General features: G+C 36.8%; 1 protein-coding gene across 2 annotated transcripts in view; it reads left to right on the top strand.

Annotated features, from left to right (window-relative positions):
• The window catches only part of LOC104253096 (cadherin-9), a 71,862-nt gene extending 52,504 nt beyond the window's left edge, over positions 1-19,358 (top strand). For both annotated transcript variants that reach the window (XM_059815583.1, XM_059815584.1), the window contains 7 exons: positions 1,410-1,597; positions 2,910-3,163; positions 4,481-4,617; positions 6,023-6,144; positions 15,390-15,507; positions 15,597-15,848; positions 18,874-19,358. In XM_059815583.1, coding sequence (XP_059671566.1) covers positions 1,410-1,597; positions 2,910-3,163; positions 4,481-4,617; positions 6,023-6,144; positions 15,390-15,507; positions 15,597-15,848; positions 18,874-19,358 — 1,556 coding nt within the window. The remainder of the gene's footprint in view (positions 1-1,409; positions 1,598-2,909; positions 3,164-4,480; positions 4,618-6,022; positions 6,145-15,389; positions 15,508-15,596; positions 15,849-18,873) is intronic.
• The last annotated feature ends 203 nt before the right edge of the window (positions 19,359-19,561 follow it).

The raw sequence follows: 19,561 nt of genomic DNA, 5'->3' as shown, positions 1-19,561 counted from the left end.
ATTATCTTCCATTTTGTTACACATTTTTATAAACATAAGGCATTTGCAGCGACACTCTTTTGTACTTAGTCTGTACAATTGGGGATAGAAACTCATTCAGCACTCAGATGTTTAGTATAGTCCTTGTACTTAAAAGGAACCTTCAGGACCGTTTAAATGTCTTGAAAGAAAAGGACATGTAAATATAGGAAATAGGCTAGTTGCAAGAAAGATACTTGACTGTACCACACTACAAGTCAATACAATTTATACAGGTTCTTATTGGACCCTTTAAATAAGGATTGTGCTTATTATCAGGTGCTAATTTTGCCAGGTCCAGACTCTTAAGGTATTTTTCCAATGCTACTGTTTCACTCAGTAAATTAATATTAATTTACATGAGAAAACAGATCAAAAGAAAGATCAGATTGTGGAACGTCACATGTGAAATGTTGAATATATCAGAATTTTTTTTACATTTTCTTGGTGGCAAATAACTGAAAATACTGATTTAAAAACATTTGTCTCTTGCTAGTGATGAAAGGTCTTCATTGTCTAATTCTGACTGCTCCAGAAAACCATCTGATTAATACTTTTTCTGCAACAGCATGTCTTTATAATTAGATTTTTATTGCAAATGTTGTCAGAAAATACATATAAATTCACTTTTCATACACATAGGCAAGATTAAAATGTCTGTGTAATCAGAATTCTTTCTAGCAGACTCTGATTATAAAAACATTAAATGAAACCAACCATTGAAGGAGCACACAAAGTATGTGCAGAGTTAATTAAAGAAAATCTGAATGTATCTGCATTTCAATAAACTATAGCAATTAACATGAACACCTATTCAATGCTCTTTACCATAACTCTTTAGTATGTATTACCAATAACAGATGAATGAATTATTTTCACACAGAACACCTACGAATCTTGAGTATATTTTTCAAAAGAATAACCAAAAAAGTCTATTCTATTTCAGCCTCTTTCCAAAATCCACACTGGTTTCTACAACTCTTGTGCCTTGAAAAAACAAAACAAAATCACCTACTAGTTCTAAATATATCTGGGGACTTTTCTAGAAAACTGAGAAAGAAAAATATATATACTGTTAAATAATCAAGGTTAGAACTGGTGTCTTATTGTTGAGATTCTCTGTTCCTTATAGCTGAAGAACAAAAAAAAGAAAAAAGAAAAAACATTAAAAGCACAGTACTAAATGGCTTTGAAGAATCACTTGAAATTTTTGTGACAGTTTGTCAATCAACTCCAAACCCTGTTTTAAAGTTTAGTATGATGACTAACAGCATTTTTCTTAAAGTGTTTCAAACTTCAAGTGTCTTAAAAAATCCAAAAAATTGAAGATTTTTATTATTCAGAAGAACAAAGCTTTTCAAAATAATAAATGCTTGATTTCACCCTTCCAGGCACCTACCAGTTCAGCTCTCCTGAGTCTGCACCACCTGGGACTCCTCTTGGCAGAATTAAAGCCAATGACCCCGATGTGGGTGAAAATGCAGAGGTTGAGTATAGCATCTCCAATGGGGATGGATCAGACATGTTTGATATCATCACTGACAAGGACACACAGGAAGGGATTATAACTGTCAAAAAGGTTTATTTTTTTCTCCCTCTCTTTTATATGTACTTAGCTCTCCAGGTGTTATGGTTATTTTTCTTTTTCCAGGGGAAGGGAGGGTAGATCTCACAAGGGGTCACGTTGCCGCAGAGTTGTTGTATTAGTTTTGTTCTTCTCTTTCTTCAGCAGATAACTGTTATTTTCAAGTCTCGAGGGAAATTTACTGGCATGTCACTTCACATAAAGCAATATTTCAGTGGCTGCTGTCTGTTCAATATATATACTCTCACACACAGTACTTTTGAATTAGGGCTGTGAAAACCTGGAGGGGTTCAGTTCACAGTGGGGTGAAGTAAGACTCACAAGGGTTGGAGGTTTACCTGAAGTTTGATGAACTTACACTTCCATGGCTAAACTGTCCCTCTCTAATCTGTCCAACAGTCAGGTATCTCCAGTACCTAAAATCTGTCTTGGTTTAAGTCCAACCTTGGTGAAACTGAAGTTGTTACATATTATGTCAATGGAAGTCCAAGGAGCAAAGATGTGGGCAGAAATTTAATGCAAAATACCTTCTCTGACAGATTTATTGGCTGCATTTTAATATTCAGCCTGTTAAACTCTGAACATTATTTTTTTATTCTTACTGAACATAGCAGTAACAATTAATTTATATATACATATATATAAAATATAGATCTATACACTTATATTTGGAAACACATATAATTACGTATGTGCATGCATGTATATGTGTGCACATATGAATGTATAAATGCGTATGTATATATGGATATGCATAATATAAATATCACATAGACTGGAAACCAGACTTCATAGTTTTTCTTTTCACTCTGGAATATGGAGGTGAGGGACAGGTCTGGGTTGCTCCTGATGCAAAATAGGCAAGGGTAGATGGTAACAGGGGAGGAGTAAGGAAAAATGAAATAGGACAGAGAGCATTTAAGAGCTGGGATAATTGTTCTTGTTCCTGCAAATGAGATGAGACAAATAAGACCTTTAGCAATTCCTACTTGTGGATTGAGTCCAACTTTCCTGTTTCTTTCTCTCTTTCTATTTTTCTACAGATTGACCTCCCCTGGTTTTACAGGAATCTGAACAAGTAGTAGGCAGAAGGATCATAATTGCCTTGCTGCCCTATAATACTCCTTATTTTTCTTATACCTAGAACAAGCACTAATATATTCCATCTTCTCCAAGAAGCATTAAATTTCAGAGCTTTTCCTGCTAAAAATACTTACACTTCTAATTCAGCATTATAAAACTGACTCACATTTCTTGTAAAGTGACACAATTTTCTTTATTATTATTATTATTATTTGTTCCCCAGCATCTGGATTTTGAAAACAAGATGTTATACACCTTAAGAGTGGAAGCAACCAACACTCATCCTGATCCTCGTTTTCTTCAGCTGGGGCCATTCAAGGACACAGCTTTGGTCAAAATTTCTGTGGAAGACATAGATGAACCTCCAGTGTTCAGCAGACCCTGGTATTTAGTAGAGGTAGATGAAGATGCCAAGGAAGAAAGTGTTATTGGGCAGGTTGTAGCCCAAGATCCAGATATAACAAAGAATGCAATAAAGTAAGCCATTACACAATATAAAATGCTTTAGATGTGGGCCAAGTCTTGTACACAAAGTGTGATGAGAGTGCAATGTAATGGGGGGCCACTTGAGTAATGAAGCCCATAGGGACTACTGAAAAGTGTCAAGCAGAGAAATATCTATGGGAGCTTGTGAAGGCAAACACAGTTAATAGTGCAGGGTTTGCTTCTGAAGGACAGCCTATAGACATCAGGTAAAAAGAAAGGAGAGGTCAGCATTTAACTGGCATCATGTTTTAGTGCTTTCACCAAGCTGTTCATAAGATTATGCTTTTATACCATGTTTCCAATGGCAAACATGTAAATTACTCAAAATGATGTATTTCTACGCTCCCTGTTGGTTGATAGCAGTCAGCCTTCTACACCTTCATAATCCCCTAGACATAACACTGTCTACCATGTTCCATAGCTTAACTATATAATGACCACATTATATTAAATAAGAAATGATTGCGAGAAAGTTGTAACAATTAGAGGGAAGAGTTCAGTGGTGTGAAATTGCTGTAATTGTTAGCCATCTGCTGTTATAATCTGCAGTGACAAACACAGCACAGAAATTTGTGTATTTACCATGCAACTGATGAGGAAACCTGACTTCTGCATTTCTGAACAAGCCTGTTATGTCCTGCAGCAGTACAGTTTGGGGTAGGAGGTGTGAGAGGAGGAAGAAAATAAAACATTTTTAAGTTATCTATGTATAAAATCTCAATTTAACCTGATATGACTGGTAACTACTAGACTAATGAAAAAACACCTGTAAAATAAGTTTTTCCTTGCTGGGAAGGAACAAAGCAAAAGCAAGTGTCATAAAATAAGAATTTTCATCTTAAATAACAACTAATCCAAAGATTTTTCTGGTGATTTTGATGGTCCTTGTGACATCTCAAAAGTATTTTGTTGTAAATGGATACTTAATTATATCTGCAATATGTCCTTTGATAACTGAGTTCTCCAAGAAACAATTAATTTGTAAAAATATTATCTAAGAATGTTGACTTTCAGTTGTTATTTCAGCATTCACTTTATAAGCTAACATGTAATTTGAAATATCAATCTAACAAACTGCCCACATAAATAGTTTTCTCTTCATTCCACTCACTAGTCTTAATAAATTGTTTCTCAGTATTTGTAACATGCTGCACTCCTCAGGCAGCTACAGGAAAGCTTAGGTTAATTGTAAAGAAAACATTCTTGATTAACCGCAGTTAAAATTAGAAAAAATTTAGAGCTGGCTGTGAGCTAAACTAGAGACTGTAATAGGAGATAGTGATGCTCAGTTGTACTGTATCTTGACAGATATTCTGTGGATCGACACACTGATCTTGACAGAATATTCAACATCTATTCAGGAAATGGATCCTTGTTCATCTCAAAGCCACTTGACCGGGAAGAAACTCCCTGGCACAACATCACTGTCATAGCAACTGAAATCAGTAAGTTGGATATTATTTATCTCAGAAGAATATTCGAACTGAGAAAAGACTGAAATTCTACAGTATCTATGGTTTATCTTGTTTCATTAGTTTTCCCCTTATTCAGATATTATCAATAGACAGAATCTTCAAATGCACATCTAAAAGTTCAATTTACTACTTTAGATTTATCTTTGCCCACTTGTGAAAAGATAAATTGGAATTCTCAGGCTCACCAAAACCATGTATAATAAATATTAGACAAGTTAACTGTTTCCCTGAGAATTCCCAGCAAATAATTTCGTGCAGGTGTGATGCATTGGCTTTTTCCTAAGCTAAATCTTTGGGAAAATCCTTGGAAAAAAATATGTCCATGATGGACAAATAACACGTTGTCAGAATGACCACTGTAAACAGGGGAAGAAATTATGCTTTACCTCAACTGCTTTAACTTATCTCAAGAAATGGCTTCATTTGAAGCCAAGACTAGAGAAAATTCTTTCCTCTCCATGTCTGAAGTAAACCCTGGCCCTAAGTCTTTCACCTCAATTCTTTATTATTCTGTTGGACCCTTTTAGATCTTGATGTCTCTTTCCTGCCTTTTCTTTCCAGCCAACTGATAACAGTCATCAGAGGGGAAATAGAAACACTAATTTTAGGGAATAACTTTTCTCCTTTCCTTCATTCTCCCTATAGATTCCCCAGGTGTCTATGTGCTTAACAGTCTCAGAGTCAGGTAGTATGGAGAGATGAATTATATCCCCATTTTCAGAAAGACTGATACCTTTTCCTCATAAATACTTTTTCAATGTTTGGTCAAATATGGTCTCCATTTTAAATATCTGTACTGCAAGATTCATCTCCAGCAATAGGCTGACCTTAGAGGTCAAGTTTGTGAAGACCAGTTGATGATAACATCTGCATACATGCTTTTATTTGTTTGGGTTTTTACATTTTGGGGAGAAAGGACAACTTTGGGTTGGTTTTGGTTTGGGTTTTTTTTTTTTTGGTGTATGTTGTTGTTGTTGACTGACACTGTTTAACTGCTTTACTGCTTTGAACAAGTGAATGTTCCTGACAGCTCGACCTCAGGAAACAGCTTTTGCAATGAATCATTTACTGCACTGATGTATGGAATACAAGTCAATAATAACTCAGTGGCCTATTTGTAATGCAAATCAATTTAAGTACACTTTGTATTATTTCAAAAGACATATTCTATAATAGAACATTTTGTTTCAAATACAAATAGGGCTTTTATGCATATGGAATGTATGCCAGTAGAAAATTAAATATAATTGTTTTAATATAATAAAGATAAATGAACATTTCTAATATGTATTAGAAAAAATATATTAGATAATTTCAGGTCTTTTCATAGACTGTAAATCTTTGCATTGTAATATAAATAATTTTCTTGTTTCAGATAATCCTAAACAAAGTAGCCAGATACCTGTCTTCATCCGGATTTTAGACATAAATGATCATGCACCAGAATTTGCCAAATACTATGAAACATTTGTTTGTGAAAATGCAAGAGCAGGACAGGTAAACCAATACTTATGTTACTGAAGAACTTGTAATGAGACTATCCTGGAATACCATTATGAAAACTTCAGGGTATCTTAATTTGAACAACTGCAAACCAACCCAGCCTTTCTATTCCCTACATTCTACAGAAACTACCTGTTGATTCAAAAAAGGTTTGAGGAGATAAAAGATGCAGGATTTTATCTTAGTATAAAACCATAGCATATAAGTCAAAACTGTAGTTTAAGGTGTTTTTTCATTCCTAATATCATAAAATGCTTTTCATAACTAGTTACGCATAATGCTACAAAACTCTTTATACTGTTTGATAATTCCATTTCTTTCTGGATTTTTTTAAAGCCTTAGTTAATGTAGCCACACCTTGAAGTACACAAAGCAGGAAAATCTTTTATTATGCTTCAGTAAAGGAGATGTGAAAAATAAACTTTTATAATAATAAAAGACAATGCAACTGTTTCCTTTGTAAGTTTAATTTGGAATTGAGTTGAATTTGGTCAAAGCTCATGTATATCCCTTTCTAAACTATCTCAGCAATTCTGTAGTCATCTAAAAAGACAATAACAAGATTTGTAGAGAAAATGAAGTGGGAAACTGAGAAAGGAGGCAGACCAACAGAACTCAGAGCCAGGATATTACAGAAATCTTTTAATATCACTGCTGCTACAACTAACATTTATGCTCATGCCAGTCAGCCTTTCAGTTTTAAATCCTCTGAAGAAAGATGTATGTTCTGCTGATTTTTAATTCTGAAAGTATTTACCAACGAACTGGATTTAGTAGCAGATTTGGTACCTTGAGATTATCTTTCAAGCATGGGCCTAAGTCCATGCATGAGCCTCTTCCCTAGACCGACGCATTTTTGAGTGGAAGAAAAAGCTTGAGATCATTATTTTCCCTAGCACAAACCTGAGCGAGTTCCTACTCTAGTGGAGTGAGGCCAGGATGGAGCCCTAAACTCAGCTTAGGTCTGCCCTTGTGCCTCACTAGTTTTATGCTGACATCATCCAACCAAAGCTGGCTGACTTCAGGGAAAGTGTGTGGAAAGGCTCAGAATGTAGGATATTTTGTTTGTCCTTAGAACACAGTGACCATACAACGCTCAAAAGCTTTACAGGGCTGGAGGATATGGATACACATCAGGAAGCATGCTCATGTTTTACCTTGGTTGCTGCCCAGTGTTGTATTTAACATAGCCATTGGGGCTGCACTGAAAGTAGCATAGATGGTGCCTGAGATGAGTCTAGAATTTCAGGTCCTGCAGAACTCTAGACAGAGCAAGAACATGCAGTTTTCCAGTTGCAATTCAAATAATGTTTTATGAATGGTTTAACAGATGAAAAAAAAACAGAAGCGACCAAAAAAGGGAGAAAAAGAGGATACAGGGATTGCTGGAGTTTGCATTCAATTCTACTTATTTCTCATTCATTGCACCTAATACTGGAATTTAGATAAGTGGGTTAGAAAGACAGAGGATACTTTGAGTGAAATCACTTGCCTTTGAAGGGGTACTTGACCATTATCTTAATTCTTTTTCAAGAAATGACATAAATAGGGGAATACACATATCAAAAGCAGTGATGAATTAAATGAAAACAGTGGAAGGAATTACAATATCAGAAAAATTAACAAGGAGCACCTTTCAAAACAACTGAGGTTTATGATCAGAACATTGCGTCTTAACCAATGACATAAATTGTCACACAAGAATACAGTTCAAGCCCTATAGAATGAGGAAAAATTCCCTAAACTTCTGGTCACTGTACCCTCATAGTTTTGTTTTATGATTTGTAAGGTGGAATGATTCTAGCCATTAATTTCAAACAGCTAGCATATGACCTAAATTATGTCTATGCAATAAAATCTGTTTGCACAAGATGAAACTGAGACAAATAAATCTTAAAATCTCAGTATAATGACTGGTAACAAAGTGAGTCCTGTACTTTAATTGAATAACACAAAGAAAGGTTCCAAAGCTTACAAATGAAGACTTAATTGAAATTAATCATGTGCAATTTTATCAACCAGCAAACACAAGTTTTGTCATATATTTGAACCAAGTTCAATCCAGGCATGCTGTTTGTCAGTTTCCTTAACCCAATTTCCATCTAGTCTAGCTTACTTGATGAAATATCCATTAATGTATAAAATTTCATTTACCTTTCTGGTAAATTCTGTGTTTTTCTAACAACAGAGATGACAGGGGCCCATTAGATAGTCATACTGTTATCCAGACCTCCCTTCTATCTAGCATACCAATGTAATTCCAGGAATTATTTTCCCTAATTGGAAAAATCCACAAAAATACCGGAAAGACAATGTGCATCAAATATAGCTGCAGAAGAATGAGAGATCCAGACCATTCTATTTGTTAACAATTGGGTTTCTCAAGACAGGCATCTGAGTTCATATCTGGACATTTACATATAGTTGACTTAGTATTTCAGAAAAAAAATTCCCTTCAGTACATTAGACTACTTTTATTTTGGTGCCTAAAAACAGTAATGAATATAGAGATACACACTTGCATATTTTGGCCAAGGATGCAAAGTTCCAGATAGCCTGTGTTGCTCATGTTTAGCAGTCCTTCTGTAATACAATAAAGATATAGAATCATGTTCTCTTCATTTAGTACTACTCCACCTTATTTTAGAGATCACCTAAAGCAGCTGTCTTATTAGAACCATTATTGCTTCTTGACACATCACAGCAGTGCTTCTACATCTGTTGCCCATAGCAGGAGAGCCAGACTGAGAAGATAGATATATTTAGTTAATTTTTTTTTTTTTTTAATCAGGCCCAGCTATTAATCATACCGCTTTCTGAATCTCAGTTGCATCAGGAAGCAGTCAGAATGACCAAATATTTTTCTCTGCTGCCAAGTGACATTACTCATTCTCAACATCAGCAGATATTAGAGGCTGCATTTGTTGTGTTTTTCAGATAGCCTTAGGAGGGTCACAGGAAAGAAAATCCTACAGTCTCTCCTCCTCCCCTGCCACTCTTTTGACTCCAAACAATGGTATAATTGGGGAGAAACATTATCACTAGAGGTGCATAAACAACTATGTTCATTAGGGTGGAACAGATTTGTCACCATGCAAGTCCCGTTCCACTGGCTAATACACAGGCTAAAGAAAAGTATGACAAAGCCTTCCTCTCGCACAATTTAGAAATCCCTATACTTGGATGGCCTGCTAGAGCCCCAGGGACTGTTGTGGGGAAGGCTCTGGTACAAGATCTCTCATGCCCTTGTCACGGGAATTAATTGGGTCTTTTTAGCTGGATTAGAGGATGAGTCCTCTCCATGGAAACCAGGAAGATTTACTTGAAAAGGAGACTGATTTAACTGAACAATTTGCTAGTAACAATTTAGCTAAGTTCAACACCCATCAATAATAATATTTAAGAAAGTAACCTGGATTGCTTTTTTTGCACTGATGCTATATTCTTTCCTGCCATTCAGGGCTCTCAGACATGAGAAGACAGAAAGAGTTTGCTTCCTCTTTCAGAAAGCTGTCAGATTTTTCTTTTCATACCCCCCTCCCTTTTTCAGATGGAGCAGACGGAGATCACATTTTTCATGTGGCCATTGCTAATTATCAGTCATAAGTTGTTTATATGTTGTAGCTATCTTCTCTAGGTAGACACCTATTGACTCAATTTAGTGAAAGACCCATGCTAACAGCCTGTCTTTTGAAGTAAGAATTGGAGTTCAGGGGAGAATTTTCCAACTTCTGATAAGCATTCAGTCCTGCTTTAAAGCTGCTAAGACATTTGTGGAACAGAGCCAAGACTTGAAAACCAAACTGCTTTGCATTACCAAACATGAAGCTTTGTTAAGTGGCAGGCATCTTAGAATATTTCTTAAGACATAAAGCATCAAGATCAAAGGTCTATTCAAGCTTACACACATGTGATGGAAGTTGCTTTCTGCAGCTAGCACCATACCGGTGTATAGGCTAGAACTGTGCCTGAACATGCGTGATCACTCAAACACAAAATGACAAGATGGGCATCCACTGACAGGTGGATTGATTTTGAAATGCTTCTAAGTGGGACATTTGAACTACATTATTACTTCAGTCCTAGAGAAATGCAGCCACTTCAAAATCTTCTACAAAATCTTCATCCTACTCACTTACACTGTGCTGGTCATTAATACATTCAAGATTAGTTAGTGATTGGTCCTATGAGATCGTACAGTCAAGAAAAGGGGCAAGAGAAAGAAAGGACAGGAGAAACACGAAGTTGCTTTTCCACCATTCCCCGATAGCATCTGCACACTGCTACGTTCTGATGATTGTCAAAAGCACAGTCTCTCTCACAATATGTTTTTTCATAGTTTATTGGAGACAAAGTGGTGAGATCTTTCCAGATTCCTTGAGAAATATTTGCAGCATGAAACAAGTTTAATAAATTTCAAGAACGACAAAGCTAGCGTTCCAAGATCCAGGCTTTGTTCTGTTTTCTCCTATACAAATTCTGGTCAGACAAAAACAAACAGCAAAATGTCCAAAACATTCCTTTCTCAAGTGTCTAGTGATAATTTTAAGTCTTATCTCAGAAGCAGCTGAAAGTAGATAAATGACATTTGAGAAATTTCTCTGTTGTACAATATCCAGGTTTAACTAAGAGCATAATATAACAAGAATGAAATCCCAAATGATTCAAGTGGATTGAAGGCTTACTCCTCTGCATATCTATAATCCCATACAAGAAACAACAAAATTCAGCAGCTGTTACTGTATCTCTAGCTTAACAATGTCTGTCTCCAGTGGTCTTACTTCTCTGAGACTAGAAGTACAATTTTCATGCTATATGACAATTACATTGTTTTAAAACTTCAGAAAGGTACTGTCTACAACAGCAGACCATCTTTTAATTCCTGTGAAATTGACATTATTTTTCACTGTCTTATTTATAGTGAATTTTAAGAAAAGGAATTTTGAAAAAAAAGGTTTAAAAATACGATAGCAACCACCGATACGTTGCTGTTTTGAAACGAAGCAGACATTCTATTTGTCTCAAATTTTATTTTATTAGTAGAAATTTTTAAACTCAAAATATATTACATCTGTTCACGCATAGACCTCATCTTGTTCAGCTTTCTTCAATTAACCTTTCAAGAATCTGTCTGAAGCATGTTGCTGTATTTTTAAAGTGGGTACCTTGGAGCCAAAGTGCAACTGATTTATTTGGATGACATGCCAAGTCAGCACAGGCTGAAAAGCCCATCTAAGAAGTGGCTAGCTGATGCTGGCTTCTATAGTCTTAAAGATGCACTACTAGCTTAACGTTTGCTTTAGTGGTTCCTTATATTCCTTTTAGAGGCAGTCCCAAGGCTGAGCCCATGACCCAAGTCTCCTACTTGTGCAGCTCTCCGTGTCCAAAAATGCAGCCTCAGGAAGAGTAAGGGCATACTCTGAAGTGCACAGGGACCCTTGTTATTGCAGAATGCCCCCACCTAGCTTTTACTCACTTTCGGTCTTTAAAACAGCTTGAAGAAAACTGGAGAGCAGCCTACATCTGGGGATGTACTAGATATATGTAAGGAATCTGTTACTAAGCAGTCTGTTCATCCCCAATCACTTTTTCAGAGATGAGTATGAATAGTTATAAAATAGCCTGAACATAAACTACAATCAAAATTTTGGCTTTGGTGTAAGTTATGGCCTTAAAAACACAGTATCCAGAAGAAAAAAAACCTACAAAACAGTATTATAATTGAACCATTTCCACATTTGAAAAAATTATGCCAGTGGGAAATAGGTCCAAACCCTTTAATAGAATCTCTGGCTTCATCATGGAAGAAATTCTTCAAGAAATTTTTCCAGTGGGAATAGTTTCTCATTCACAACTCATCTTACATTGTCAAGCTGCTACAACCACTTTGTCCTGAGTGTAAAAGAGAAAACTTTATGACAATGCCTAAGTTTAAATTTTCAGTACCCTCAAAGATAAGTGACCCCTAAAAACTTGAATTTATCCAATAAGATGGGTATTGGATGAGGTGCTTAGGGATATGGTATAGTGGTGGACTTAGCAGTGTTAGGTTAACCGTTGGACTTGATGATCTTAAAGGTCTTTTCCAACCTAAACAATTCTATGATTCTGTGATTCTAAGATCCACTCAAGAGTATGAGACGGTTTCTTTAAACACATGGAAGTGCACATACACATGCACACACAACCCTCAAAATAATGACAATAATGCTGCATTTTCCAAGTTGTACTCATTCGCATCGGAAATTATGGAAGAAAGAAAAAATGGGAATGCTTTTTATCTTCTCGAAGCCTGATACGCTTGAAACATATTTAAGTAAAATTAATTTGAAATAACTCTTTCCTGCTAAATCTTACAGTGTCAGAGATCTTTCTCTGAACTCCTGTTGAAGAGTGATCATAACTCAATGTCCATAACTGCTTCAAAACAGAAGAATACACCTCCAACATGAAATTACAAAATTAACACGAAACAGTACTAAATTTTTTCATATAACTGTGATACTTAAGATAAAAATAGCCACATCTCTTTCATTTCTGTAGTGATTATCATGAACATCATTCTCTTTTATTTACAGCTGTATAAGTGAAAGAAACCTTCATTAGATAACATTTCTAATTTCCTTTCACCTATTCATCATTTGGAAAAAAACACCTGCAATCATCCTTTCTCATTGTTCTTTTATTGTCCCATCTTTCCTGAAAAACATCTGGTTCTCAATTTATGCAGCCAGTAGTTAGAGCAGGTAATAAGTTTGTTGGGTTTTTTTCTTCTTCAGCCTTACCCTCAACAATAAGTTTTCAATGTAATTAGGTTCCTCTATGCCTGGCACAATTGTGCTCCTCCATGTGATTTGCACATGAAGGGAATCAAATCCAGATCCTACAAACATCCCACTGATAACATCTCAAAAAGCCTCAAGATACTCAACTGCAATTTCTGGTAGCTATTATATCAGGATATTTTCTCCTTGAGTTTTTCAGCAAGTAATTGCACAAATATAATCACTTATTTTAATTCTCTCTCTTCCCTCTGATACTTTTATACTTTTTCTGTCTTTTCAAACTTGTAAAAATATGAGAGGAAAATTTTCTCATTTCAATTTGGTATGTTATTCCTATCAGAAGGATTTTTTCTTTTTGTAGCAATATTACATTTTTGCATGAAACAATGCAAAACTAAAATTAAGCACCATCCTGGTCTTGCTCTCTGTAATGCCACTCTCAGAGGCAGATTATAGGAAAGAAAAAAGCAATGGGGCATTGGAAAAACGTTGGCATAATCAAAGATTCAGCAACATACTGAACAGGCTACTTTGCCATAAACAGGGCTTTAGCTAATCTTGGGAAACAGCTAAAACTTTAAAAAAAACTAAAATCTAAAGACCAATGATCATCAAATGCTTTAAAAGTGAAGAGACCTTAATATGTAGTTATTATTCTAATCACACTTAGAAAAACTGCATAATCCTGCCTTCAGCATAGTCACGTCCTCTGGTACAAGGCTGATGTTCACAAATTACCTTTCAAGTTCCTCAATATGCTCAAAAATAAAAAGAAAATGGTAAAAAAAAATCTTGTGGTTGTTTTAGAAGGAGCTGCTAGGAAGTGAATGAGCCAAATTCAGACTTTCTCTATTTTGTTTTTATAATAACTTAATATTATTACCTTCAATAAAAGTATCTCAAAATTAACTAGAAAAAATGGTCCAAATAGTCATTGTGCAATACAGCACTAGCAGCAGCATGTTTCTGAATGATACAGTAAGAAAAACACTTCAGTATTTTTGGTAGCCCTATAATTATGTTTGTCTAATACAGTGTTTCATCCCAAGAGATTCTAAATACCCTCCAAAATTTAACTGTATCTTCAAGACCCACTCAAGCCGATGTTCAGAGAAAGTACACAAGAAAAAGCCATTCCTTACTTGATTGCTGAAAGCTTAAAAATCATATCAGTGTTACTTGTCAATTACGGTTTTTCTTGAAGAAGTCATGCTGTACTTTCCCTGGAAATATCAGAAAAACAAGCCACGAAGTAAGTCTTTGATAACAACTGGCTTTGATATCTGTGGGATTTCAGGACACCCTACACACTGGAAACACTTGTAAACCTCAAGACAGGCACTGGCTCCCTCATGGGTTTGAAAGAAACAAGTCTGACTGCTGAGGTCTTTCCACCTTTAAGTTTAGGTGCTGTAGGAACTCGCCTGTACTGAGTTGCAGCATCCTCAGCTGAAGATTACTCCCATTCTCATGCTACCAAGCTTTGTCATCTTCTGATTGAACTCAAACACGCCCTTGCAAGCCAAGGTAGAGTATGGGTCACTCTCCAGCACGGTACCAACTAGGGAGTGCAAAGGACATAGCAGTCATTCATATGGCTCACTGGAGTTACAACTCATGCAACCCGGCATGGTGTTAACTATCGCAAGCCATTTCACAAACCAGAGCTATTCCCAGGTAGCTTTTCCTTCATCAGTTCTGCATCTGTTTTTCTCAGCCTCTATCTATCAGTCTACCAGCACACAGGTAGAGAAAGAGTCAAATTGCTAGTGTGTATCTGTGTCTATATACACATGAGTTCACATATTAACACACGTTTTGATGTAACAGGAAAGCCTGTGCAATCCAGAGGTACTGCTGAAGCCTGTCTTTTTTTAGTACACTCTGCTCTGACTCTATGCTGGCACTATTATCGCTCCTTCCCAGCTGGGCTTGAGTGGCCTTGTTAGGGCAGCTATAAAGCTGCACAGCCAGAGGTTTCAATTTAGGAGGGAGTAAAGCATCTCTTTTTATTACCTCAGGAGAACCAAGCATCCTGCCAGTGCAGTACTCCAATTTATCACTAGGAGCAGATGAGATGGACTGGGAATTAGACCTACTTAACAACTGGTTTACACACTACTCATTGCTACATGATGCCACAGGAGGTTTATGGCTTATTCAGAAGGGCAATTGTTTCTGTATCGCTGAAAGATACTGAGCACAAATCAAAGCACACGGCTGTGTTGCAGTGAGGACTGGCCCCTTTTTTATCTTGCGTTATGTGTTTAAATGATAAAACAACAATTTGCTTACTGTAACCTCTCCTGTGTTTATGAGGGGATTATTTGGCTTAGGACATCAGTTTGTGTCTTCAGACAGAGATTCATTGGATTTTTACTGGACATGAAAAGTAGAGACTTTATTTCAAATACAAGATTTCTAAAATAGCATGAAATACTGTTTTCTTTATAGCTGATACAGACTGTGAGTGCAGTTGACAAAGATGAGCCTCCTCAAGGACACAAATTTTTCTTTGAGTTGGTGCCAGAATTTGCTGTTCATCCAAACTTCTCCGTTGTTGACAACAAAGGTAACTGCTAACCAGTACCATCCTCCCTGCCCCCATACCACATAAATCTTCATCCAGCAACATTTATTTATTCTGCTTTTCTATTCTAGATAACACAGCAGGAATTATGACTAGAAGAAATGGATACAGCCGTAGTAAGATGAGTACCTATCTCCTGCCAATTATAATATTTGACAATGACTACCCGATCCAGAGCAGCACTGGCACGCTGACCATTCGAGTGTGCACCTGTGACAGCCGTGGGAACATGCAGTCCTGCAACGCTGAGGCCTTGCTCCTCCCTGCTGGCCTCAGCACAGGGGCACTGGTTGCCATTCTCCTCTGCATCATTATCCTGCTAGGCAAGTACCCATGATGAGCTGTTTAATTGACTAGGCAAAGGTCTGGTCACTTCTAGACCCCTGATATTCTTCAACCCCTTGTTCACATGACCCTGCAGAACAATATTTTATACCTGATGTGGTCTTTTTTTTTTACCAACTGTTTTCTAAGATGATAAAAGAGCTGGGGGAGTGGAGGGCGAGCTACCATGGGCTATTTGTCATCATATCTATTCAGAAGAATGTGCAAAAAGAATGAGACTATCAATGCTATTTAGAATAAATAAATTCGAAAATCTAGGGTCAGTTTTAGACACCAGTTTCTAATGCACATTTGAGTAATGTTTTATGTTATAAACAGATCTTCATTTAGATCCAGGATTTTAAAATCATGCTCCTAAAGCTGAGTGATAAGTTTCTCAGTGATTACAAAATTATCAATTACACTAGCTATTTAATCATGAATGATTTGTAATTTTTATAGTCAGGAAATATTTAGCTTAAAAGCATAGAAGAGAAACATTCCATTCCTGGCAAGTGATAGTGTTACCAAAAATCGTAACCAAGAAAACTCTCCAAACCAAATGATAGTTTAGAAAGCCGACATTGGTTTATTGCAGCGCTGGGTGCATGGGGGATTTCTCCTCCTAACATGCACACCCGGTTGAAATCATGACAAGTATTTAAACAGTTAACAAAGTTAGTTACGCCTACTGGACCCACCCCTTAGCTAACTATTGCTTAGTACCTTTCTTATTTCATCTTAAAGATACAGTTCTCTCTTAATTCACTACGCATGCCCAGAGAGTAGGGGGCTTATTTGGGTTGGGGGCTTTTCTAGCTAGGAGGTGTGGGTTTTAACATTATAATGAGGTAGGTCAGCCTTAGGACACCCATTTTGGGCATTTCACTGACTTTGTTGTTTGGTATGTAGACAATACCAAGTCTCAAGGTGGTATATCAGTCACTCTCAGGAGACCCAGAAGCTCCTCCAAGGTGCTGTATCTCAGTATACTGTTTATCTCAAGGTAAACAACATCAACACAACCCAATACTGACAGTCACCACAGCCAGCCCTTTTCCAGGAAAACTAATGCATATTTCAGTTCATCTGACACAATATCTTAACTTATCTGTACAAAGTTTGCACAAAGGGGTCTTTTCTTTGTATGCTAACTAAATTTTGTAAGTCTTTGGTATCAGTAGTGAGAGCAGATGATTAAATAAAGTGTGAGTACAGAAGTTAGATGGGTAGTTGGAAAGCAGAAGCATTAGAAACGTGAGGTGATATATGAAGAAACTAGAATAAATGCTAGCTCATAACCTGGTCTTAAGAACGTAAAAACCACAACTTGTCTGTTTTGCCTACCAGGGAAGTGCCTCCTTAAAAGTGCCACCATCTCTACTTTACAATCAAACTCTGGGGAAAACCTCTTTCCCTTTCCACTGTCCTAGCAAACACAGCTTGCCAAGGGGGCAGTGACAAGCTTACAGGTGTCAGTTTATATAATTCTAAGGAGATCACTTTTTTTCAGTTTTTAGACTGGATTCAAGCTACCTCCAGTAAATATTCAGAGGACCACAGAGGTTGTTAGGAGAGGGGCAATATGTAGGAACTCTATCTGTACTGTTGGGCATAGGGAAGGGAGGGTACTTGAACACTGACAAACTGATTGTCCATACTGCTTAGGTTCAAGCATCACTGCTGGCCTGGTTTCAGCATGAGCCAGCTTGGATTCCCCAGAATGTTGCCCGGGCATAGTCTGAGCAGCAGAACTTGCAGAGCACCTCTTCCAGCAGACAATTATGGTTCAAACTCTGCCAGGTCTGCCTCTCCACCTTGCATAGTTCACCATGTCAACAAAACAAGCTCTGCTTCTTCAAAACCACGCTTCATGCCCCAACATAGAGCATGAAATGTATACCGTGAAACACATACCCTTACTCGCTCACTGTGAAAACATCACTCTGATCAGCTGCAATGCTTTAGTACAGAAACATTGAACTAAAAACAAAAATCAAAGTGTGCCTTAGGACCGTAGTGATAGCACATGAGACACAGAACACGCTCAGGAACCAGTGCTGTTCCAATCTTCCCTACTGTTCACCAGTACTCAAGTCATTTACAGTAAAAACTTTGCTCCTAAGGCTCAACAAAAGTGCTCAGCACTGCTGTAATGTGTGGTTTGGCAATCACTGTTATGCCTCCTTGACAGATGATCTTGCTGGCCTTTCCTATTTACTCCAGCTACTGGAGCTAGGGTCAGATTTTTAAATGACTTTAAGCATTGAGTTACTACTGAAATCAATACCATTTAGGCACCAGAATGTATTTACAAATCTTAGCTTCAGTTTTTCATCTCCCTCTGTAGAGGTTCATTTTAGTGTCAGTCCTTACAAGAAATGTTATTCAACTAACATTTCTTAAACTAGGGGCATCATGTTTTTAAAAAGAAACTTTTAGTAGCAAAGATTGGATTTCAATTCTTGCAGTCACTGAAGCCAAAAATAGTTTTGTCAATAATATTGATAGCTGAAGGTCTTCAGGTTCTTATTTTCAGAAGGACCTGTAGATCCCATTTTCAAAAGTGAATTAAGCACTTAGGAATACATAAATCACTAGCTTTCAAGAGTGTGAATTACTTTTGCCAAGAAAATTCAACTACATTTGATGAAATCACCCTTAGTGACTGCCAGGAAGGCGGTACTTCACAAAACTAAAATCAAAATCAAACGCTAAAAGGATGATATGTTTTAAGACATTGTCTGCTTTCAGCTTCAGCTTAATTGTATATCTATTTTAAGTATATAATGTTTTAATCGTTCCTCCCATAGGTTTAAAAATGTGTAAGTTTTTGACTGCTATAAAATCACTAATATTTTTCCTTATTAGCTTCAACTTGGAGGTAGTTTTTATCACTATTTTCCTACTAAAAATCCCATCCCAGCTTTAAAACTTTCTCAGTTCAACAATAATGCGAAATATTTGCTCATTTATTTAATTTCTAACTACCCATTTCTTCATTCATCTTTTGTTTCCTTTCAGTATTAGTTGTCTTGTTTACGGCTCTCAAGAGACAGAGAAAGAAAGAACCCTTGATCATCTCAAAGGATGATGTTAGGGACAACATTGTGACCTACAATGATGAAGGAGGTGGGGAAGAAGACACACAGGCTTTTGACATTGGCACACTGAGAAATCCAGAAGCGAGGGAGGAAAGTAAGATGAGAAGAGATGTTATCCCAGAAACTATATTTCAGATAAGACGGACTGCACCTCTTTGGGAAAATATTGATGTCCAAGATTTTATTCATAGAAGGTTAAAGGAAAATGATTTAGATCCAGCTGCCCCTCCTTATGATTCACTAGCAACATACGCCTATGAAGGAAATGATTCCATAGCAAATTCACTCAGCTCCCTGGAATCACTTGCAGAGGGCAACCAAGACTATGATTACCTCACTGACTGGGGACCTCGGTTTAAAAAATTAGCAGATATGTATGGTGGAGAGGACAGTGATCGAGACTGAGAAAGTAACCTGTGACCTGGTCAGTGTTAGTGGAATTCATGTCTATGTTACTAGGTAAAGTGGCCTACTCTCTCTTACTTGGGAAAAAAAAAATTACAAAAAATAGGTGTTGTCTTAGTAAGGGTCTGCTTAATCAATAAGTCAACGTGAATGAATATGAATGATTTAGATTTTAAAAAATCTATAATTCACCCTCTCTGCCT

This window comes from Gavia stellata, chromosome 3, assembly GCF_030936135.1.
Source record: "Gavia stellata isolate bGavSte3 chromosome 3, bGavSte3.hap2, whole genome shotgun sequence".
NCBI classification, from domain to species: Eukaryota; Metazoa; Chordata; class Aves; order Gaviiformes; family Gaviidae; genus Gavia; species Gavia stellata.
The sequence above is the reverse complement of the archived record's forward strand: the minus strand, read 5'-3'. Positions and strand labels throughout refer to the sequence as shown.